General features: G+C 40.5%; 1 protein-coding gene across 1 annotated transcript; it reads left to right on the forward strand.

The window, feature by feature from the left end:
* The first annotated feature begins 15 nt into the window (after nucleotides 1-15).
* On the forward strand, nucleotides 16-24,805 carry Naaa (N-acylethanolamine acid amidase). Its single transcript, XM_053743453.1, is given in 14 exon segments — nucleotides 16-361; nucleotides 889-1,053; nucleotides 3,541-3,551; nucleotides 3,554-3,611; nucleotides 3,613-3,664; nucleotides 6,871-6,886; nucleotides 6,889-6,960; nucleotides 10,621-10,697; nucleotides 17,144-17,316; nucleotides 17,488-17,550; nucleotides 18,288-18,354; nucleotides 18,669-18,697; nucleotides 23,565-23,642; nucleotides 24,264-24,805. Coding segments are annotated over 13 exon segments (1,065 nt in total). The 5' UTR covers nucleotides 16-155; the 3' UTR covers nucleotides 23,641-23,642; nucleotides 24,264-24,805.
* The last annotated feature ends 522 nt before the right edge of the window (nucleotides 24,806-25,327 follow it).

The raw sequence follows: 25,327 nt of genomic DNA on the forward strand, positions 1-25,327 counted from the left end.
ATCAGGGGTTGTCCCCAGCGGGCGGGCAGCGCGCAGTCTCCGCCTCTGGTGTTCGGCACTGCCCGGGCTCCTCCTCCTTCTCCTTCCTCCTCCTTTGGCTTCCCCAGGCGCCAGTAGCCACTGCCCTCCGACTTGCTGCAGCCAGAACCCGAGCCATGAGAGTGGCGGGCCCCGGGGCGCTACCCGCGCTGGCATTGCTGCTGCTGCCACTAGCTGGGGCTCGATCCTGGGCCGCCACCTCGCTCCCAGCGCCACCGCTCTTCAACGTGAGCCTGGATGCGGCCCCAGAGCTGCGCTGGCTGCCGGTGCTGCAGCACTATGACCGGGACTTGCTGCGCGCCGCAGTGGTGCAAATCGTCGGGTGAGCGCCGGCTCCGGACCTTGTCTGCCGGAAGCCCGGCGGCTGGGGTCCGGTGCGGAAAAGTCCAAACCTCGCTGCCTTGAGCTTTCAACCCAGACTCCACTTCTCCCCTCCCTCTCCAACATCGTCCTCTCCCTCCTCTTCGAGAACTAGCCTCTGCTGCATCTCTGAGCAGCCTCGGGCGAGGGGACGATCGGCGCGGCTGGTTTGACTTTCGAGTTACTAATGGCACGCCAGTCCTGGAACCATTCCGGGTCGGGGTGGCGCGCTGTTTGTCACCCGGGCTGCTAGCTAGGGAGTGGAGGACGCAATCCACGCCTTCCTTACAGGCCTTGGGGCTCCCAAGCCTGCCCTTCGGGATCACCCTTTCCGAGGTTTCTTTTTCCCTCTTGGACGCTGCGGATAGAATGCTATGGCGACAGAGCTGTCAGCTCTGTAGGGGAACGAGGCCCTTAACATTCACCAGCCTCCCGCACCCGTCTGTCCTCTAAGCAGGGTCAGACACCTTAGTGGTTTTTCGTTTCTAGCGATAGAGTTCCAAGTGGGTCCTCGAGTTGATTGGAAAGGAGATCATGAAGCTGTGAGAGCCTCCTTCCCCAGCCCTTCACAGATGAGATCTTCGGCGTGTGCGACTTCCTGAACCTCAGCCTGGTGGACGGTCTCCTTGTCAACCTGGCCTACGAGTACTCCGCGTGAGTACCAATTCTTGGGCGAATTAACTTGAACTTGCCAGGAACTCCTGCCACTTAGGAGTGGGAGGAGGCTTGCTGTTTGTGAGATAAAAGGGAGTAGTGACTGACTACCCAAAACCGGCCGCACTTCCTCTTGCTTCTGGGGAAATCTGAGCAGCAGATCATGAGCTTCTAGAAGGAAAGCAGCTTTTCTGACTCAATTTTCCCTGCACTTGAAGCCCCCTTTTTTCCTCGGCACCAATCCGGGTAGCATCCCACTTTCAAAACTTTGTTCAAAATGTACTTTTCCAGAAAGTTTTTGAAACACACCCCACTCTCATCTGGACCCTCTAGATGTCTCTGTGACTGTCTAGCTGTACACACGTAGCAGGTCATCCTGCACTTATCTGTCCCACTGCATTTATCCTTTTCATAGTTGGTGATCCAGAGTACTTTCAGAGTCTGTTTCCTCCAGTGCTAGGGTCACAGGAAACTTTGCTCTATCTAATAAGACTACACCTTGGTCTGAGCACTGGGCATAATCAGGTGCAGAATCCAAAACTGAAAAAAATGTGAAGTGTGTGATTGATCCCAGGCAAAGGGCAGGGGGATCCTAAGTGTTTATGGACTCAGTAACAGGTCCTGAAACTAAGAGAGGTTTTGCTTGGTTTCTGCCTTAAGACATTGTTTTTGCCACCTCATGTAGTAACATCTGGTAGCTCCTCACAGCTTCTGGCTGCCTAAGATGAAGGGAAGAAAAAGTTCCTGAGATAATAAAACTTTACTGCACTTGGCATCTTCCCAGAATAAGTAGGAAGGGTAAGTTAAGTATTGTGACTGCTTCCTCTTCTGAAAAGTGCTTTCAGACACCACTAAGACACAGGTCTGCTAAATTAAAGTACTTTTTAGTTGAATTAAGTTAATATTACATCTCCTCTCCTACCTCCAACTTTGTCCTCTTCTGGCATGTGGCTTTCTCAATGAAAAATCACTGAACATTTTCACTCTCTTCTGGAGTCATCATATGGAAGCAGATTAAGTCAAAAGTTCTAGTAAAAACATTTTAAATTTTGGAACTCGGATTAAAGTGTTTATTAAATTACCTACAACAGAAAACACTATTATGCTAGATTTCACTAGCATTAGCAAAGGAAATGTTTTGTTCTCATTTCTGAAGTCAGGTTGTTTGTATCAGAATATTAGCTATGTTTTATTGAGTCTCCTGGGTGCCAGGCCCTTCATGAATACAGCCCCATGGGGAAGGTGGTATTTTTTGTTTCGTGATGTGGAAACCAAGTTTCAGAGGGGATTTGCTGGAAGTCTGGTGGCTGCTGCTAAAAGCACACCAGTCTCCAGTGCCCTGCAGTGCCTCTCCCAAAGCAGAGCTGTTGTCTCACTCGTCCCCGTGCTTGTGCTCAGCATCATGCTAGCATATTTGGAATGATGTGGAATGATAGTTATTTGTCAGTTTTGAAAGATCACTTTTGAGAAAGATTCTGAAAACTTTACTTTAACCAGTTCCCTATTTTATCAGTGCTGTTCCTCTCACAAACCCTTTGAAGTTAAGATTGCAAGCCCCAGAAGGAATTAAAACCTGACCGAGTTTCCTTCTTTAAACACACCAAAAAAAAAAAAAAAAAAGTTAAGTAGCACTTGTTTTTCTTCTACTTATAAGAGTAACATGTAATCATTATATGAAATCAGTAATACAGAAAAATTATAAAGAAGAAAACTAATCACAATCTGATATGACTATCAATCAGGCATTCAGACAGAGTATTTCCTCTCAGTTTTATTTGTAGAGATATATTTTTCTCCCCAAGAATTGAACATACTCTCTATAAATATTTTTTCATATAACATTAGCTAGTCTCAGAGAATATGGATAATGAAATATTTTAAGAAATCTCCTCCTCTTTTCCTCAAAATACCGCTCTCCAGCCAGGAGTTTTTAGGATCTTTTTCTCTTAGTAGCTCTGTGTGACAAGTTCTGGGAGGAAAAGGAATAGTGCCAAGCCCCTAAAGAGCTGACCATTTTCCCAAGGGGACAAAATAAAACATTCATAGAACCAAATGGTAGTGCTGTTGTACTTGCTTGAGGAATTCATTGTATGGAGAGGTGAGCTTGGGCCAGCTTCAAATAAAATGTTAAATAGAATACATACTGCCATGCAGAGGAATAAGCAGAGTTCAGAGGCCTAGATGAGCAGCATGAATCCGTTTCATTCAGTGTGATTGTAGATGAAATTCTCATTCTGCGTCTTTGCAACACCATCCTTGTGGGCCAACAGCACAGTCTAGTGACACTGAAGAACACAGATGAGTTATGCCCAGTTGTGTTCTTCAGCTTGAATTCTGAATTCATATTCTTATATAAGATTATGGCATGTATGTTAACTATAAGGAAGAAAAACTCTTACTTTGAGGATTTATTTTAAAAAATAAAAAACTCCTTTTTCTTGTTCTTACTTGTCTCATTTATTGATGTTGGACTTTTCCCTTTCTTAGATTCTGCACCAGTATGTGGCTCAAGACTCCAAGGGCCACATTTACCACGGTCGGAATCTGGACTATGCTTTGGAAATATCTTACGCAGTTGACGGTGGATGTGCAGTTCTTAAAGAATGGGCAGGTATAGTCCATACTGTAAGATACAGAAATTCGAAACAGTTCTAACCCATGTTAACAATCATTTGGAGAGCCTGCTAACATAACTGTATTCTCCCTATAAGAAGCAAATCAAACCTTTGAAGAAGCAAAACCAGGAGAAAGATGTACATTGATTGTACATATAGGAAAAGAGTCATTTATTATTATTGAGCTCGGATTGAAGAGGTCAATCAGTTTTTCCTTAGGGAAGTCTCTTTTGAGGGTATGATAAGCCGTCCATCGTATGTTAAAGTCAGCTCCTTCTCTGCTTTTCCAGGCGCTTCTGGAATAGGTAAGGGCCAAGTATTGTAATGGCTACTTCCTTTATGAACCTGGAGATTTACTCATACCTGTTTTGCAAACCCAGAGACCCAGAGAGGTTAATAACTACTTTATTGAAATAGTTCTGAAGATTAAAGCATGTGGTAGGTGCTTGATAAATAGTGGTCAAATAATAAATGAACTTTCACTCTTCGAGTACCAATTTGCCCATGCAACTATTGTGTATAATCACTAAAAAATTAACCTTATGTTATTTTGCTTTTAGCATGGTCTCTTAAAAGCATAATCTGATATATACTATTGTTACATGACTGTGAAAACTTCTAGGGATCATTAATCAACGTTAATTGAATATACAAAGGAGTCATTGCTATGAATAGTACAACATGCAAAGACAGATTATGTCTTTAAGAACAGGATGGCATTCTCTATTCTTTGCCACAATTACAATATGAAGTCTAGCTGAAGATGTACTTCAAAAACAATTTTAATTGTAGCAAGTGCTAACATAAATTCAGGAAATTTAAAATAATAGTAAGTTATAATTAAATGAAGGGATAATTATTGTTATTGACTGTTTTTCTACATTATTCTACAATGAACAAACATTGTGTGTGTGTGTGTGTGTGTGTGTGTATTGCAAGGGATAGAACACATGGCCTCCTGCATGAGAGGCAAGCACTTTACCACTGAGTTACATCCCCAGCCCTTTCTTTATTTGTTTTTTCCCCCACATTTTTTTATTGGTGCATTATAGTTGTATATACTGATGCGATCTGTTGGTACATCATCATACATACACACAATATACACTATAACAATATAATTTGACTAATAGCACTCTCCATGTTTATTTTATTTTGAAACAGAGTCTTGCTAAGTTACCCAGACTAGCCTTGAACTTGCTATCCCTCCTGTCTCAGCCTCCTAACTCACTGGGGTTACAGGTGTGTGCCTCCATGCCTGACTGGAAATAATCTTATGAATAGAGAAAGGAATAGAATGCAGTAAAATAAACCATTTCCTTTGTCCTCTCTAAAACTGACCCTAACAATTGTTGCTTCATTTGTTGCTGTTTGTCCTAGAGCTTCCCATGAGAATCGATCCACTGAGGTGACTTCACTCTCAGATTATTACTGAATCTAGTCAGTTTACACTTGGGTATTAATTTTTAGCAGAGAACTTGTGGCCAATAAATTGTTTTGCTAAATTAAGAACAGGTTTATCCACACAATTCATTTCTCATTTGTGCTTAATGTTCATGATTTTAAAAATATTTTTCTGTATATTGAACCTCTGAGCAGCCTCATGAAACTGGCCCAAGTCAACATTTTCATTCTTATTTTTCACCTAAGTGGGCTGACCTTACAGAGACTAACCTGCCCCAGAGCACATGGTGGAGATGAGGGATAGGCCTTCAGCTCCTAATAGCTTTTTTTTTTTTGGCCAAAATTCAACCTTAGTTAAAATATAAATTAGAGTCCCCTGCTCAGGTTTATATTAACTTGGCAGAGACAATTAGGAATACAAACACTTAGAAATAAAGGCCAATTTGCAGAGCTGCCTAATAAAGTTTCTTACAACATATCTTAATTATGTAAATTTGAAACTACAAAGTAATTTTGATTTTTAGGAACTTTAATTTCTCAACCCTTCAAGAGTGCCAGTTGTGTGAGGGCCAGTGTGTCTTGTGAATGGGAGTGACTGTATACTTACATTTTTGTTTTTCCTATAATTACTAGAAGGCCTTCAGTAGTAAGTAGGCTTACTCCTATTTCCTGACTGTGAATGGAAAATGGGAAAGTCACAGAAGGCCCTTAATAAGTCTAGGGGAGAAAGTCACTTAGAAAACAAAGGCACTGCCTTCTCCCTTCTATTTAGCTGCTTTGCCCTATGTTCACAGCCAGATGAGGTGAAGAAAAATAATTCAGTGAAGAAGGTTAATTTAAGATTAAGCCTTCTAAAGAAAAATATTAACCTAGGCCTAATTTATTTTTCAGAATATAAAGCTATCAGTTAACCCTTGGACAGTATGAGCTAAACACTAAGTACTTCCTTGAAAAATAAATCTAGTATTGGAAATAACTGCTGTACCTTGGCTTTTCTCCTGGGATATTATAATGGTATCTTTTGATCACTGGAGCTAGTTATTTTAATTTAAAGTGGGGTGATTTCTTTCACATGGGATAATTATGAGGGTTAAATGAAAGATATGTAAACTGACTTTTTAAATATTTAAAATTTAAATATGATTCTAATTGGTGAGCAGTCCCACTTGTTTCCTCTAACTTCACATAGCTTATCAAATGTGTGATATTTATCTCTTGTAATCAAGTCAAAACAAGTTTTTAAATCAAACACCATTTTCTGGTTCTGGGATGGGGCTTATTTGTGCCTGGATCACTAAAATAAGTTTTAATGGGATTATAAAAGAACCCAGTTATGTTGAATACAGTTATTTCAATACTATACTTTTAAACACACTTAAGTAGTCAGATTTAGCAGTGAATCTAATAACTACCATAATTTTCAGAGTAGGGACAACTGTGGGAGGCAGTATTCAAGTTATGTTCAAGGCATGTGAAAATACCTGCCATTTCTCCTGGAGACAAAATCACCATGCCACTGTCACTACTTGGTTTGTTGTATGCATCATGATAGAGGCAATTAACTTTCAGTGAGAGGATAGTGAAAATAAAGATGTACTTTTTTCCCATCCAATTAATTCCACTGAATTCTATTCATGGAGCCCCAAGGTTAAGAACCTCTGTTCCAGAAGGCTATTTTAGAATCTTTAGAGTCTTATTCTGTTAGGAAAAAAAAATCCGGGAATTATGAGACAAAACAAGTGATTTCAATGTATATTTTGTTGGAACAGTAAAATGATGCCTTGTCTCTTGATTTCAGATTGCATTCACAGGAACCACTTTATTGGCTATGTAGGATTATGGACTGGTCAGAGTCCACACAAGTTTACAGTTTCTGGTGATGAACGAGGTAATCAAAACAAATTTCTGAGTATTTTTCACCATATTCTGCTTAGTTCTACCCAGATATTCAGTGAGGGGAGAGGGTCGTAGTCTTGAAAGCAATGAAGATGATCTCAGGGAGTGGTAAGCACTACAAACACAAGCAACACGGGAAGCAGGGAGTGTACCGGAGGGCCAGGGAAGGCCCTGTCCAAGTGATCCCCAGCCAGTTCTGCAAAAGTCGCTGCCCTCGCCTTCCTGTAATTCTCTCTCTGCCCAGCAACTGGAACCATCTGGTGATTGCCCTCTTCAAAACTCAGTGTAACTCAGAAAGACAAATGACATGTTGATTTCACTTATATATGGAATCTAAAACTTCAAACTTGTAGAAGAGAGCAGAATGGTGGTTATCAGAGGCTGGGGGTAGAGGTGAAGAAAGGAGAAATGTTGGTCCAAGTGTACAAAGTCTCAGTTAGCCAGGAAGAGTAAATTCTGGTGGTCTATGCTTACCTGGTGACTACAGTTAGTAATAATATGTACTATATGTTTCAAAACGGTTAAGGGTGGATTTTAAATGGTCTCCCCACAAAGAAATAATAGGGTTGTGAGTATGGATATGCTAATTAGACTGATTGGTTCATTTCACAATGTGGGCAGGTATCAAAACATCACATTATGCCCTATAAATAAATACAGTTATTATTTATCAATTAAAATAACAATAAAAATTTTTAAATGTCACCCAAAAAAACTCTGCAGTGACTTTCCATTTCCATTTAAAACAAACCCAAGACTCTGACTCTGACCCCAGAGGCCTACTTGATCACCTCCTGTACCTCATTTATTTCCTCTTTCCCTTCCCTCCCTCTACCTGCCCCTCTCTGGCCTTCTTTCTCTTCCTGATTCTGCCCTGACACCCATGCATTCTGCCTGGAATGCTAGGCCTATCTTAATTAAGAAATGTCAACAACTCAGGCTGTCCTTAATGCTTCTCTCTAGGGGGACTTCCCTCATTGCTCACATTACAATAGTCCCTTTTAATTTATGACAGTAATCAAAACCTTATTTATTTAATGGTATATTAGATTTTGTTGTTGTTGCTGTTGTTGTTTTGTTTGATTTTACTGTTAAATTTCAAGGTTCTGGTCCAAGTCAGCATGTGGCCCACAGATGTTCAATACTTATTTCTTTTTTTCTCCTAATTTAAGCTTTCTCCCTATTTTTAAAAACACTTTTGGTTGTAGATGGACAACTATTTTATTTTATGTACTTATGTATGTATGTATGTATGTATTTATTATTTTGGTCTGGGAGTACCAGGGATTGAACTCAGGGACACTCAACCACTGAGCCACATCCCCAGCCACATTTGTATTTTATTTAGAGACAGTCTCACTGAGTTGCTTAGTGCCTTGTTTTTGCTGAACTGGCTTGCACTTGAGACCCTCCTGCCTCAGCCTCCCTAGCCACTGGGATTACAGGCCTGCACCACTGCATCTGGCTTACTTATTTATTTTTATGTGGTGCTAAGGATCGAACCCAGCACCTCACATGTGCTAGGGAAGTGCTCTACCACTAGCTACAACCCCAGCCCTCTCCTTATTTTTTTATGACAAAATATATATGACATAATATTTGCCATCTTCACCATGTTTGGTGGTACTAAATATACATAATGTTTCACATCCATTGTAAAACTGAAACTCTATACACCTTAAATAAGAATTCCCCCTTTCACTTTCTCTCCAGTTCTTAGAACCACTACTCTATTGTCAATGTCTACAATTTTTTTGCTGTTGTTGTTACCAGGGTTTGAACCCAGGTATGCTCAACCACTAAGCCACATCCTTAGCCCATTTTATATTTTATTTAGATACAGGGTCTCACTGAGTTGCTTAGGGCCTCTCTAAATTGCTGAGGCTGTCTTGAACTTGAGATCCTCCTGCCTCAGCCTCCCGAGCTGGGATTTACAGGCATGCACTACAGAGCCCAGGAATGTCTGCTATTTTGACTATGTTAATTTCCTAATGCAAATGGAAGGGACTGTTTCATTTAACATAATTAATGTCCTCAATTTCAGCTGTGTTACAGCATATGTCAGAATTTCTTTACTGTAAGTCTGAATAATATTTCTATACACACACCACTTTGCTTATCCATTTGATAAGAACTTGGGTTGCTTCCTTGTTTTAGTTGTTATAAATAATGCTGCTCTGAACAAGGTGTACAAATAGCTTTTCAAGATCCTGTTTCCAATTCTTTTGGTTATATAAGTGGAAGTGGAATTACTCAATAATTTGGATATCCCACTTTTAATTTTTGTTTTGTTGGTTACTGGGGATTGAACTCGGGCACTCAACCACTGAACCACATCACCAGCCTATTTTGTATTTTATTTAGAAACTGGGTTTCACTAAGTTGCTTAGTTTCTCACCATTGCTGAGGATGACGAGTTCAAAGCCATCCTCCTGTCTTAGCCTCCCAAGCCACATACTTTTATTCCAAGTTACTATATATTCCACAGTGGCTATCTCTTTTTGCATTCCCACTAACAGCATAAAAGGTTTCAATTTCTCCACATCCTCACTCACACTTCTTGGTGGTTTTTGTTTGTTCGTTTTGTTTTGTTTTGTAGTAGCCACCCTAATGAGTGAGGTGGTGCCTCACTATAATTTTAATTCGTATTTCTCTAATGGATAGTGATGTTGAGCATCTTTTCATATGCTTATGACCACCTGTCTATTTTCTTCGCAGAAATGTGGGTTCAAGTTTTTTGCTTGCCCCCTTTTTCTGGTACTGGGAATTGAAACCAGATGTGTCCTATCACTGAGCTACATCCCCAGCCCTTTTTAATTTTTAGACAGAGGCTTGCTAAGTTGCCAAGGCTGGCCTTGAACTTGAAATTCGCTTGCTTCAACCTCCCTAATCACTGGAATTACAGGTCAGGCCCTTTGCCCAGTTTGAATTGAGTTTTATTTATTTATTTTTATTGTTGAGTTTAGGCATCCTCTATATGCTGTGGATATTAATACCTCATCAGATGTCTATATGCAAATATTCCCTCCCATCCTATTCGTTTACTCTGTTGTTCTATACATTCTTCCCAATATTCATTGAGCCACTTCCCTTTAAGATACATAATGTAATTTGCCTGGGATAATTAATACAGTGTTTCCTTTCACCATAATTATCATTGTAAGCAGGTACAGAAGATTCTGCTTTCAACACTTGAGAGAATATCTGCATATTTTTGTTCACTAGAAGAACATCTATGTGCATACCCATAGATGTATATGTACATGATGTTTTTCTGTTCACCCTGAAATTCAGACTTAGTCTTTGAAGGCTAGATAATAGTAAAATCACTTTTTCTCAGCCAGCCTTTCTCCTCCATCAGCTTATAAAATGAAAAAGAAACAAAAAAAAAATTTTGTTTTTGTTGCAGTACTGGGAATTGAACCCAGGAGTGCAATGCCACTGATCTACACCCCCAGTCCTTTTTATTTTTGAGACAGGGTCTCTAGGTTGCCCAGGCTGGCCTTGAACTAGTAATCCTCATGCCTCAGCCTCCAGAGTAACTGGAATATCAGTGTATACCACCCCACCTGGTAGAAATTAACAAAATTTAAGAAAAAAAATATTTTAATGGTGCTTGAGTGACAAACTTGTTCCTTCTTCAACTTGGCAGATAAAGGCTGGTGGTGGGAGAATGTGATTGCTGCCCTTTTCCAGGGACACTCTCCAATCAGTTGGCTTATCCGCACTGTGAGTATATTTATTGTTGAGCCCCTCTCACACTAACTTCATCTTCTACATTGTGTTCTCATTGTGATGTCCTATGTCATTTAATGATACAGCTTTTAACGTAAGAAGGTTCTGAAAAGAATAAGCAGCTAAGTGTTTGCAAACTGCTATAAACCTTTCAGTAATAACTATCAAAGGTAAACAAAGTCAGGCACTAATTAAATTAGCAAAGAGAGGTTTTAATCAGTAATATTCTACAATTAAGGACTTGGATTTGAGCAGAGGTGATTGGGTGTTTTAAAGGAAGAATCAGGGAATAGAGAAGGGGATGAATGGAGGTTTAATAGAGTTAGAGAAGGGAAGAATTATGAGTGGAAAGGAGGAGTTGCCCAAGTGAAACTCGTCTGGGTTTGCTACCTGGCCTTATTGAAGCTGGGCTCCTATCTTTCCACCAAGGCTGGGAGACAAGTGTGCTATTTTCAGTTGTCTGGAATGATTCTTTTGATGCCTTGATTGTCCTCAGACAGGCTAGGGGCTAGGGTCATCTTAGGAATGTAGCCTTGAGCTGACAGAAACTGCTAGTGTTTTTCTTCTTGATAGGCCAAGGTTAGGGCAAGCAGAAGAGGGCTCAGAGGAGCCCAGCTAGAGTTTGTTCAGGAAAGAATCTTTATCGTAGGCTAGAGTTTTCCACAATAACTGCTTGAGATAAGAGCTCAATTTATGTTCTTCTGTGGGTATAGCTATAGACACTCCTATTAGAATCTCATTTATAAATATCTGAATTAATGAACAAAATGCATTAGAAGTTAGCTTCACATACCATGAAAGGAACATCTGCTTTATACAAGTCTATTAGATGAGCAGCTTTCCAGACCATCTATTACTTTATTTTGACCATAGAAGGCCCACTTTCAGGAGCACATCTCTGGTATCAGGATCTGGCCCTGCCCAGCTTTTGCCTTTCTGGTCCTTCCTCACTTTCTCACTTTGCTCTAAATCACCTGCTTGCTGCCCCCCCACCCCCGCCACCCTACCTCTTGCATTTCTTTCAACTTGTTGCAGGAGCACGCCCTAAAGATGCTGAAAAACTATGCATTCTTTTTTTTTTTTTTTTGGGCAGCGTGCCTTTATCACATTTGTTTCTTTTTATGTGTTTATGTGGTGTTGAGGATCGAACCCAGTGCCTCACACCTGCTAGGCAAGTACTCTGCCACTCAGCCCCAGCCCTCATCACATATCTTAAGATAACTTTTCATTTTTTTTCATCATGAGTTTGAAAACTGTAAAATATCCAGACCATTATAAACATTCACATTTCAGAATAAACATTTAAATCAATCCATTGGAATCAAAATACCACAATGATTTTAAAATTTTTATATATAATTTGCATACAATGAAATGCACAGATCTTAAGGCTTTAGGCAAATGTGTTAGCACAATTATGTGTACCCATTTATCCATGTAACCACCAACGGAATAAGATATGGACCACTTCCACATCCCTGGAAATTTCCCTGGTGCTCCTTTCCAATGCATTCTCAGCCCCCGGCTCCACTCAGCCCCCGCTGTGCTCTGTCCAGTTAACTACTCTTTGACATTTATCACCACAGACAAGTTTGCCTGTTCTAGAATTCATTCAATTAAATGAAATCATAAGTACAGACCCTTTTTTTATTACTCAATATAATGTATTTTAGTATCATCCATGTTGTTTCTATCACTAGCTCATTCTTTTATTACTAAGAAATAGTTACATGAATATGCCACACAATTTGCCCAATTTCTTGTAGATAGATATTGGGTTGTTTTCACTTTGGGGCTATCATGAATAAGGCTACCATGGAAATTCTTGTCTGGGTCTTTTTGTGAACCTATGTCTGCATTTCATCCATTTCAGTTGAGTAGTACCTGAGGGTGGAATTGCTGAGTCATAAAGTAGATGTATAATCGAGGTAAAGTTCTCATGTCATACAATTCACCTGCTTATAGTATACAACTCACTGGTGTTTAGGCTATTCGTAGGGTTGGCAGGCATCACCACAATCAATTTTAGAACATTTCATCCCTCCAAAAGGAAATACTGGGTTCATTAGCAGTCACTCTTTGTGTTGGTCAGCTTCCCCTCACTGGAACAAAATATCTGAGTAAAGCTACTTAAGGAGGAAAAACTTACTTTGGCTCATGGTTTTAGATGTTCCAATCCATGGTCAGTTGGCCCCATTGCTCTGGGTGTGAGATGAGACAGAACATCATGGTGGAGAAGTGTGACAGCTGGGAAGAAAAGTGAGAGAGAAGGAAGGGCTGGGGACAAGATATACACTTCCAGGGCACACCCCCCCAGTGACCGGCTTCCTCCAACTAGACCCACCACCTCCTACAGTTTCCACCATCTCCCAATACCACCATCAGATTTTTAATCTTTCAATGGATTAATCCACTGATGAGGTTAGAGCCCTCATGATCCCATCACTTCCTAAAAACCCCACCTCTGAACATTGTTTCACTGGGGACCAAGATTTCAACATGTGAGTCTATTGGGGGACATCTTATATGCAAACCATAACATTCTGCTCCTTGCTCCCAAGGGCTCATGACGATACCACAATGCAAAACATACTCAGTCCACCTCCAGGAGTTCCTGAAATCTCAACAGTACCAGCATTGTTCAAAAGTCCAAGTCCAATGTCCCTCTGACACTCAAGGCAACCCTTGGCTGTGAGCACTTGTAAAAATGAAAAAGCAAGTTACATACTTACAACATATAATGATGGGACAAGCATAGGGCAGAATTCCCATTCCAAGAGAGAGGAATGGGGGCATAGAAAAGAGGGATGGATTCAAAGCAAGACTGAACCCCAGGAGGACAAACATTAAATCTCGAGTTCTACATCTGGCATCTGAGGCATGTCACACAGTGGCAAGATATGAACTTCAAAGGACTTGGGAAGCAGCAGATGTTCTACATTTCTGGCATCTTTTACTTCCTAGGGTCTCCATAACATCTATGGCTTCACTCTTGTACTTTCTTTCTTTTGTTCTTTTTAGTTATACATGACAGTGAATGTATTTTGATATATTATATATACATGGAATATAACTTCTTATTCTTGTGACTGTCCATGATATGAAGTTACGCTGGTCATGTATTCATATATGAGCTTAGGAAAGTCATATCTGATTCATTTTACTGTCTTTCCTATTCCCAATTCCCCATTCCCTCTCTTCATTCCCCTTTGTCTAATCCAATGAACTTCTACTCCCACCCTCATTGTGTGTTAACATCACATATTCTAGAGAGAACATTTGGTTTTTGGGGATTGGCTTATTTCACTTAGCATTATAGTCTCCAGTTCCATCGATTTTTCAGCAAATGCCATAGTTTCATTCTTCTTTATGACTGAGTTATATTCCATTGTGTATATGTACCACATTGTCTTTATTCATCTGTTGAAGGGTACCTAGGTTGGTTCCATAGCTTAGCTATTATGAACTGAGCTGCTATAAACATTGGTGTGGCCGTGTCACTATAGTATGCTGACTTTAAGTCCTTTGGGTATATGTCAAGGAGTGAGATAACTGGTGGTTCAATTCCAAGTTTTCTGAGGAATGTCCATACTGCTTTCCAGAGTGGTGGCACCAATTTAAAGTCCCACCAACAATGTATGTTCACTCTTACACTTTGACATGTCACCCTCTCAGGGCCTGCCACATGATGCCTGACCCCCTCTCCCACCCAGGCCTTCCTTTAAAATCTCAACGGAAGTCTTCATAACCTTGTAACTCTTACATGCTGTATTCCCACAAAACCAGAACCACGTGGATGATGCCAAGGTCTGCTTTGAGCAGGAGCAATAGCCAGGCTTTTGTGGACCACAGCTACAGTGGCCACTAAGTACTTGCATGACTGAACCCGGTGAAATGAATTCTGGGGAAACAATGTCATACATAGGCAGCCCTGTGAGAGTGGGGCATCCTCTTGCTTTCTTCTCAAGCAAAGTATCTCACGTGAGATTATACTTTTACACCCTTGAGCCTGCTATGGGTGGGGATCTGGCCAGTTCCTGAGATGTCTTCAAGGGACGGCATCTTTCCTATTGTCCCCATGACTACTGCATGGCTTCTGTTTAATGGTGCTAATATCTTCAGCAACCACAACTCCCTTGACCCCAATTTTACATGTGCTTTTCTGGTCAAACTAAAACTTTTCATGTCTTTCTGTTCTGCTTCTTGCTTCTGATTCAGACTTTACACCTGGTTAAAAGTCACTGACAATACCTATGACACTGCCTGAATGCTGTGTTGCCTTGAAATTTCCTCCAACAGATTAATTAATCCATCACCTTTAAATTCAACTTATACAAATCTCACAGCATGTACTAAATGAGACAAGTTCTTTGCCAGAACTTGTAAAATGGCTTCTAGTCCAATTCTCAACAGAGTTCTCATCCTCATCTGAAACCTCATGAGCAGTCTTTACTCTCTGCATTTGTTTCAGCCTTCTGGTCTTCTGAACTCACACCATAATTGTTCAGTAAGCTTAACTTACAATGTTCTAGGGCTTCTCTAGCCTGCATCTCCAAACTTTTCAAACTTCTCCCCAATTCCAAAGGCCAGGTATGGTCACATCACCAATACTACTTCTTAGAATTAATTTCTGTGTTAGCTTTTTGTTGCTGAACTAAAATACCTAACAAGAATAATTTAGCAGAGGAAATATTTATTTTGGCTCATGGTTTCAGAGGCTTCAGTCTATGGTTGGCTAGCTGTATTACTATGGGTCAGCGGTTAGACAGAGCATCATGGTGGACACAGTGTGGTGGAGCAGCGCTGTTCACCCCATGGTGGACAGGAAGCAGAAAGAGAGAGCAAAATAAAATGGTCAGAGACAAGATATACCCTTCTAGGGCATGCCCCCAGTGACCTACTTCTTCCAACTAGGTCCTACCTCCTATTTTCTACAGCCTTCCGATAATGCCATCAAATTATCAACCCATCAGTAGATTAATCCACTGATAAGGTCAGGGCCTTCATGATCCAACCACTTTCCAAAAGTCTTACCTCTGAACATTGTTTCATAGGGGACCAAGCCTTCAACACATGAGCCTTTGGGGAATGCTTCATATCCAATCCATAAATTCCTCATTTCCTGAGATAGATGAGGCACTTTTCTTCCCTGACATGTTACTTGAGTGAAATAAGTCACTATGCCTTCAATATTTGTTATTGATGTTCTTTTGCTTTATTCTCAAAGAGCTATCTATAAGAGGAGACAAATTATTTGATAATAGTTGGGTGATGATATAGCAACCTAATCAAATAAATATCCCATCACTCCTACTACCTCACTTTGTTATTTTTCTGTGTTCAGAACAAACCAATGCAAATCAAAATACTCTTCACAGCAATATGTATAAGGCAGGGGAAAAATCTACAAAGTCCTTCCATAGGGTTTATGGTTTATGAACATTTGAAAGATGGAACATTTGCAGATACCAATATTTTGAATTATTCTTTTATTTGACCCTGTCCCCACCCAAACCCTTAACAGTGCCTCTTGACACTATTCAAGATGGGTTAGTATAAAATGTACTTCTCAAAAAATGGTAGAAGGGTGATTAATTGTGAAAGGTTCAGATGAAAGAACAGGCCCTCTACTGCAGAATGTTCCTGAGCAGATCAGTTCAGAAGGAGCACACATAGAAGCTGAGGATTTTGAAAGTGATTCCCTTGCTGCTCATGCCATAGAACTTTGGAAGTCTTCGCGGACCCTCAGGGGTATCAGAACAGCAGTTAGGCTCTTCATTCATTTGTATTCTTTCATCCCAAGATTTTGCTAATAAGTTAGTTGAACTTGAACTCTCTACCCGACCCCCTCTCCTCTCCCTGCAACCACCACTTTCATAATCTAGTTCAGCTCATGAGAAGCTTCCATGGAATGCCTCTTCCACTGTCCTGGGAGAGGTCGGGTTTCCTGCTACCTTGCCTTCTCCAATGCTAATACTTATTACTCTGTGCCCTCATTGCCTAGTTGACTTTTCTGTCTTCTTTGGAAGTTTGGGGGGAAAAGAACCTGGTCAGTTATATTCACTGCTCTAGCTCCACTCCAACACAGTGCCTGGTACCCAATAGGTACTCAAGAAGTGCCCATTGAAAGAACAAGTGAATGGAGAAACATGAGGCATCCTTTAAGACTGAGATCTGCCTGAAAATCACCCAGCTTGTGTTTGGTGAACCAAACCTGGGACTTGCAACAGTTCTGTCCTTTCATGAGGAATTCTTGCTGCTTTTGGCCCCCACCGTAGCTGACGTTTCTTCCATCTCAGGAAGATAAGTCAGAGTAGTTCAAGGTTATAGCTATAGCTTAGTATATCAGGAGAAAGGGCTTTGGACCATTTTTGTCCATCATTGGGTGTGGACCACTCCCTTGGATGATGTTGCCAATGCTGGTTTGTCTTTTTGTTCAGACCCTGAGTGAGTCAGAAAACTTTGAAGCAGCCGTTTACAAGTTGGCCAAGACTCCCCTCATTGCTAATGTCTACTACATCGTTGGTGGCACATCCCCCCAGGAGGGAGTGGTCATCACCAGGAACAGAGGTGGCCCAGCAGACATTTGGCCTCTAGATCCTTTGAATGGAGCGTGAGTAGAGTTAAAGACTATGGTCATTTTGTATCAAATCTTATTATTATTTTTATTTAACTTTTAATTTTTTAAATTTGGTGAAACCAAAGTATTTTTATTTTTTAATATGTCTTCTATAATTATATCTAAATGACCTTGGATAATACAAGATGATGTGCTCTGTCGTAGGTGGTTCCGAGTTGAGACAAATTATGACCACTGGAAGCCAGTACCGAAGAGAGATGACCGGAGGTAGCCTTCCATATGCTTTCTGGTTGGCAATGTTTTCTTGTGGTCAAGAGAATGTCCCCCTTCTACCACAGGGACTGGAGAGACCTACAGGTGCTGTCCCCTCCTAGATGGTGCACTTTCCCCCATCCCCAGTGCCTTGTCCAGGGTGGGGAGTACAGTGTGTGGAGGAGTAATGGAGAGGGCCCTTTGATAGGTGGTGGGGTTGGGAAGGATGAAGTTGGCCCTGGTCTCATGGCTGGGAGCCCTGAAGCCCAATACCAACCCCACTAATAATCCACTGTGTGGCTCTGGGATCTCTGTGCACCCACCTGTAAATGAAAGGAGAGGGCCAGACTCATGGACTTCAATGTAAGATATTTTTTTGAGGACATTCCCTTAAATAAATAAGCAATCCAGCTGAGGGTCTTTATTGTCCCTTGTAATTGTGAAATTTCTACTACTTATTGTGGCTACAAAGAACATATAACTGTATACTTCATTTGCCTTTATTGCTCCACGTTTGGTGGGAAAGATTTAATTCTGAAACCTCCTTGAGCACAGGGGCAACAGGACCGCCTGCGGAAGGAGTCCCACCATGGTGGTCTGGGCCAACGCAGCTAATATGCTTGGGGGCCAGTGTCTGTTTGGACATATAGGAGATAATGAGACAGGGCCTTGGATTGTGTGAAACAGAATAAGACTGATGGGATTCAGGGTTTCCTGAAGTGCCTAGTGACCTTTAACGTTTGTCCTTGCAGAACACCTGCCATCAAAGCCCTTAATGCCACAGGGCCGGAAAACCTCAGCCTGGAGACGCTTTTCCAGGTAACTTGTGTCCTGATATCCAGCTTACCCAGGATGTTTAGTGTCTTTGTTAGTAGTGATGAAAAAAATGTCTCTTCTGAAATCAGGCAAATGTGGTAGATGAAAAGGTTAGAGTAAAAGTTCTACCTAGTTAAAAACTTTTTAACATATGTTTATTGTTTAAAAGGAAAAAAGAGTAAGGATTAAAAGATTTATAACTAAAATCTTGAGATACACTAAAGTGTTAAATGGTTATATTCTTCCTATAGATATTCTACTGGTGTTTCTTCTACCTTTTCATGTTTTTGTAATATGATTTTTTTTTTTCTGCACAGGTTTTGTCAGTGGTTCCAGTTTGTAACAAGTAAGTGACAAGTTAAGCACATCTGTTCATTTATCATCCCAGAATGGTGACCTCATTCACACACTGTGGCTCACCAGGGAGTAAGGGTTCCTGAGATCAGACCCTGTAGGTGCTGTAGGTCCAGCAGTGAATGGAACGGTCTCCACTCTCCTGGAACTAACGATCTGTGTGTGGGGTGGGGCAGATAAACAAGTACACCACAAGTCTGATGAGAAATTCATGATGAAACCCAAAGGTGAGGAGGCAGAGGATGGCGAAGGAGGAAGGTAGTGACACGTTCATCCTAACTCTGCTAGCTGTGGGCAGTTTTCACTGACAGTGTGCTCCTTCACATCACTTGGTTAGAACTAAACTTTTAACACCTTTCATTTTCCTTTATCTTCCCAAGCAGTTTCCACTACCTCTACCTCCATGTTATTCCTCATTCTGTGCACAATTTATTAGGAATATTTTCTTTAGCCTGCACCCTTGAGGGTAGCATTCTGTGGACTCTGGTTTCTCTGGCCTGTAGCCTAGGATTTTACTCACACTCATTTTGTGCAGAGCTCTGGGCTAAGAGCTTAACTCTTAGCTCAGTTTGAGAGGGAGCTGCCACCAAAGCTGTGCAGGAAACTGAAGGTCCACTGTCACCATCCCTGTGAAGCTAAATAGGTCATCAGCCCCTCCTCTTCATCCCCCTCAGAGGAATACTGAGGAATGGGACTCACCCCTTACTGCCTTATCCACACCCAAGACTACCTCATCAGGAATGTAGACACCTTCTTATGCTTTGTGAGGTAGGACTTAATTTATTAAAATAAATGAGGAAGTACCTGCAAGCAGACAATTATCTCCTGCTTTTACTTCAATACACTCCAAATGCAGCATTAAACAGAAGTCCTCCACTCTCATCTCTGCTTTCTCCACAGCAAGAATATCAAATTGTATTTTTCGAAAAACAGTCTGAATAAGTAAAGCTTTCAAACACCCAGTAAGAACCCGGGTGTGGAGGCACACATCTAAAATCCCAGGCTGAGGCAGGAGGATCCCAAGTTTGAGACCAGCCTGGACAATTTAGCAGACCCTATTGAAGTGAAATGAAATGACTTGCTGGTAGGGCACTTGCTTAGCATGTGTGAGGCCCTGGGTTCAATCCCCACTACTGCAAAAATACAATCAAATACCCTGCAGATGTTTTTCCTTTGGATTTGTATCTGGGTACTCTAAGATTTCTAAGTATAAAGATATTCTGAAAACTGTCATTGTTTTATTTTGTACCGTAATAGAAATATATCTCCAAAATACCTCTTTGGAAGTCTTTTCATTGAGTATGGCCTGACACAAAAATTAACACTTAAGAATTTATTCCATAAATAATTTTTTAATACTAGCATAGAAAACAAATTAATCAGTATTCTACTACCACTATCTAGCCATTTAAAATTTTGGAGGCTATTCAAAACCACGGATTATTCAAATAAATATCAGAACAATTTTATTATGGAACTAATTTTTAAAATATAGTCATCACTTATGTAACTACTTTAAAAACTGTAATAACACAAAAATAGTTTTCTAATCCTTCCTTTAATTAATTAATTAATTTATTTTTGGTACCAGGAATTGAACCTAGGGGTGCTTAATCATTGAGTTACATCTCTAGCCCTTTTTACTTTTTGAAACAGGGTCTCATTAAGTTGCTTAGGACCTCACTAAGTTGCTGAGACTGACTTTGAACTCATGATCCTCCTGCCTCAGCCTCCTGAGCCGCTGGGTTTACAGGTGTGTGCCACTATGCCTGGCCTTCCTTTAATTTATTTTTATTTTTAAATTTTTTAACTTTTATGGTACTGGGGATTGAACCCAGTGGCACATTACTCCTGAGCTACAATCCAAGTCCTTCTTTATTTTTTAGTTTGAGACTCTTGCTAAGTAAGAATAAGTTTGCTGGCCTCAAACTTGGATCCTACTGCCTCACCCTCCCTAGTCACTGGGATTATAGGCATGTGCCACCACACCCACATTTAGTTTAAAATAAATATTCTAACAAATAAGCTATTTGGATAACGAACCATACTCAATGGTCTGTTAGAAATTAGCTTTTTGGGGTAGGGGAGAAAAACAAAACAATTTTCCTGATTTTTAGCACTTGTCAATTTCCTATTGTAAATATAGGTGAAGTATCCCTTATTCAACATGTTGGGAACAAAAGTGTTTCAGATTTCAGAGTTTTTTTCTATTTTGAAATATTTGCATGGACTTTACCTATTGAACATCCCTAATCTGAAAAATCTGAAATATTCCCAAATCCAAAACTTTTTGAGGCCAACATGATGCTCAAAAAGTTTTGGATTTCTGACCATTTTATGTTTTGGATTTTGGATGCTCAGCCTGTACTTTCACCTTGACTGATTTGAAGCTTTTAATTGGTTCATGAATTACCTATATATTTAACAGTTGCTCTCATTAACCTGTAGGAGCCAGCTCTAGCACTTTATTGGCTGCTTCCTCCTCAAAGGATGCAATTTTGCCCTTCTAATATTCATTTTAAAAATAGGGCTTAAAAACTGGGCATAGTGTGCTTGCATGTAGCCCCAGCTGCAAGGGAGACTGAGGCAGGAGAATTATTTGGGCTCAGAGAATCATTTGAGCCCAGGACTTTGAGGCCAGCCTGGGCAACTTAGGGAGACCCTGTCTCAAAAAATAAAGAGATAGAAATATAGTTCAGTGGTAAGGCATTTGCCCAGCATGTGTGAGACCCTGGGTTCTACTCCCAGCATTATAAAAAATTAAAAAAAAAAAAATAGGGGTTATCTTTGTGTTCTTACAGTTTTTAAAAGTAATTATGTATGTGATGACTTTATTTTTAAGTTTTATAATTAAGTAGTTAATATATTTATTTTAATAAAAGAAAGCAATTTCTATGCTTTGAATAGCCCTCTTATTTTTAAATGACTGCATAATGGCTAATTGCATCTATCATAATTAAATTAGGCTTTCTCCACTTACTAGTTTTTCCTCCATTAAAACTGAAATAAGTGCCAGGCACGATGGCTCACACCTGTAATCCCAGTGATTCGGGAGGCTGAGGCAGGAGGATCTTGAGTTCAAATCCAACCTCAGCAAAATGGAGGCACTAAGCAACTCAGTAAGACCCTATCTCTAAATAAAATACAAAATAGGGCTGGGGATGTGGCTGAATGGTTGAGTGCCCCTGAGTTTAATCCTTGGTACCCCCCAAAAATCAAAAAATACCAAAAAAAAAAAAAACCCAAAAAATAACTTAAATAAGCATATATGTATATCCACCCCCCCCTCCACTTTTGAATTTTTTGGATTATTTCCATTGGCTGAATTCCCAGAAGTAGGGATACTGAGTTAGATGGTTTATTTAACTATTTAAATGGTTTCTGAAATGTTTGTCAAAATAAGATTGTTAGAAGTTGTAAGTGGTTTACTGAGTAACATTTTTATCTATTGTGCAATCAAAAACCCAAGAGGAACTGCATTTAAATGACAGTCCTCACTGAACCAGCTCCCTAACTCTCAGGCCCTTTTCATGTAATGATTAACCCCATCTGGGGTTGTCAAGTGTGTGAGGTTTATAGAAATGTCAGAACATACCCATTTAGCTCTATGTTGCCTCCTTGCACCATGCTCAAAAGTTAAGCCCACTGGCAATAAAATATTCTCTATGGTCATCAACAGAAAAAGCATTTGAATAGTAAGGGACACCTGGGTGTGGTGGTGCACACCTGAAATCAGCTACTCAGGAGGCTGTGGCAGGAGGATTACAAGTTGAAGGCTAGCCTGGGCAATTTAGTGGTATCCTATCTCAAAATTTAAAAAAAAGAAAAATGGAAAAAGGACTGGGGATGTAGCTCAGTGGTAGAACCCTCTGGGTCCAAATCCCAGTCCTGGGGGCGGGGGAAGTAATAGAGAATAGAACTATGACTAAAGTAGGCAAGCATCTGAGGTCCTGTTCAGGGGACCCGCGACACCTTTGGTTAAGCTTTAAGCATGCTCACAGTGCTACCTTCAGCTGTGGCGCTCAGTGCTCTTATTCTGCCTGTTCCTTAACAACTGAGTTCCAGTTGCTTTGACCATGAGCCCCAGCTGCTTTCCAACACAAGCAATGGAGGAAGGGAGTGATGGGAACGGGATTTAGCACAGGTGCACATGTGCTTGTGTTGTTCTCTTGTTTTGCAGAATGTGGAATGAATGGCATTGTACTTTTTATCTTTAGTTCTGGGCAGGAGCACCCACCTTGATCCATGAGATTTGGAGGCTCCTCTCTGGCCATCCTCTGGCTGTGACCCTCCCTTGAGATAAGGAATCTGCTGGGTCAGGGTCATGTGTCCACCCAGAGTCTGGTCCCAGGACTCAGTACCTAGGATTCCCTGAACAGCCCCAAGCCCATTTCCAGGGACCATGTGTCCTCCTTCCTGGGTGCAGTCTCCTGATGGTGGTGAGCAGCCATTGTGGACACCCTGTCCTTGGAGGGGCCAAGAAGTGGCTGCCTGCTGGGAGATATGGGTGAAGCTTAGATGTCTGAGGTTTCATATATGTGCAAGGACATCCCCTTGTGGGCTAGGACAGAGCCAGGGTCAGGGCCAAGGACAGGCTGTCACTCACTGCCATAGCATTGGAGCTTTAAGGAGTCCAGGAATTTAAAATTCAACTTGGTCTTCCACAGTGTTGTCAAAATAAGAGGAAGAACACTTTGACCTCTCCATTTATACATTTTTAAACATTCTGACATATATGAACCTCTGTTTGTATTCTTGTCCCAGATCTCAGTGTTAGGGAAGGCCTTGATATTTTTTTCCCTGTCTTTGGATTATTAGGGGAAATGAAGCATATATAAAAATTTTTCTTGATATTTCAGCTACACAATTTATACTACAGTAATGAGTGCTGCCAACCCAGACAAGTACACGACTAGGATCAGAAACCTGAGCTGAAAGTAAGTAAGCAGAAGAGTGAATTTGCCCATGCTTTGAAAGATTTGCCATAGCTGGTTGATATTGGGGCAGGGTAGGAAGTGGGTACATACTGGTATTTCTCACAGAAGATGGCAGATTCCTTAAGATTTATATGTACATAATATTTTCTGACAAGTATTTGGCATGTGATTGACTTCATTAGGTATTTTATTTTGAATTGTTTATATGAAACTGAAATCTTCCAGTGCCCTGTGCCTCTTTACTGCTAAATATACCCTGTTCTCAGGACAAGGTGTCATTTCTTCACACATACAGAAGGGTAAATATCTGGGAAGACTTGTATGTCCCAGAGTAATAGTGAGACCCAGCACTCTCATAGCATCAGAAGACAGATTCTGAGAGCAAAGGACACTTTCAGAATTTATTCCAGGTACTGGTGAGTTCATAGGTGAGGGGAAGAGCATAAGGAAAAAGCAGGAGTCTCCTTCCTGCTGCGCCTGAAATTAAACAAAGGCAGTGCCATTCTAATTGCAAGAATCTTCTGGAGTTTGTAAACCTGGCCTGATGTTTTGGTCATTGATTTATCATGGGAATGTTAAAAATCACTGTTTGAATTAAATACATTTTTTCTTCTCTTACAGATAATTTTTTTAAAAAATGAAATTCTTGAAGAGCCACACTTTTAAAAAAAAGACAAAGTTAAAATATTTTATTATTTTATGAACAATCCAGACTCCTTCCTCATTAAACTTTTCAACCTTGTCAAGTGGGGGTCAGGGGTCACTTTGGTGGCATTTCAATGAAATGGGTAATAGCATGTTTTGCATTCTCCTCCCTTCCTGGTCGTCTTGATCTTCGTTAAGCTTCTACCCTGGCTTGAGCAACTCAAAGATGATTGGTCTCAGAAGCAAGTTGTGTCCTTGAACTTTATTCCCAGCTTCTAATGATTCTGTTATCATAGCTCTGCTTATGTGCTAAAGAAGTGAATTGGAAATACCTCTGTTCATTATGAAGCGCTCCTGGAAGAAAAGAGCCTAGGTAAAAATTTCTTCTAGGGCTGGAAGTATAACTAAGTTGTAGAGCCCTTGCTATACATGCATGAAGCCCTGGGTTCTATTCCCAGCACCACAAAAAAAAAAAAAAAAAAAAAAAAAGAAAGAGGCAGGAGATTTCTTCTTGAAAACTGGAGAGCTCTATTCTGATGTGAGCCTGTTTGAAGATGTGTTTATAGGACCTTTGATGTATTTCCATGTGATGGGATTCTCACTTTTTATATTTCTAATATTTTTATTTAAAACAGTGGACCTCCTTTTTTCTAAATAATTTTTACCACTTTTTGAAGATTTTATGAAATTGTCATTTTTTCGTAGTCACTTATCATTTGCTAATAAAATGTTGAAAGAGATGTTGGCAAGGAGAATAAAACCGTTTTCCAGATATCAAGTGTTGTGTCCTCCATGTTTTCTTACCCTTGGGGTCAAAGGGATCTGAACAGCTGTCCCAAGAAGCAGCTCTCCTAGTTGTGATGTTGTTTAAGCTTCAGGATTCAAGGGAGTGAACAACTGTTTTGTAGAATTTGATTTCCCCCCATGTACATGAAAGAAACTTCTTTGAGGATAGAGTCGCAGAAGGTTAAAATCATGAACAAAGAAGTTTTGATTGGATGCTCTCGTTTAGTGTTTTAGCAGAATGAAGGAAGAAGGAA

Source organism: Sciurus carolinensis, chromosome 10 (assembly GCF_902686445.1).
Source record: "Sciurus carolinensis chromosome 10, mSciCar1.2, whole genome shotgun sequence".
NCBI lineage: Eukaryota > Metazoa > Chordata > Mammalia > Rodentia > Sciuridae > Sciurus > Sciurus carolinensis.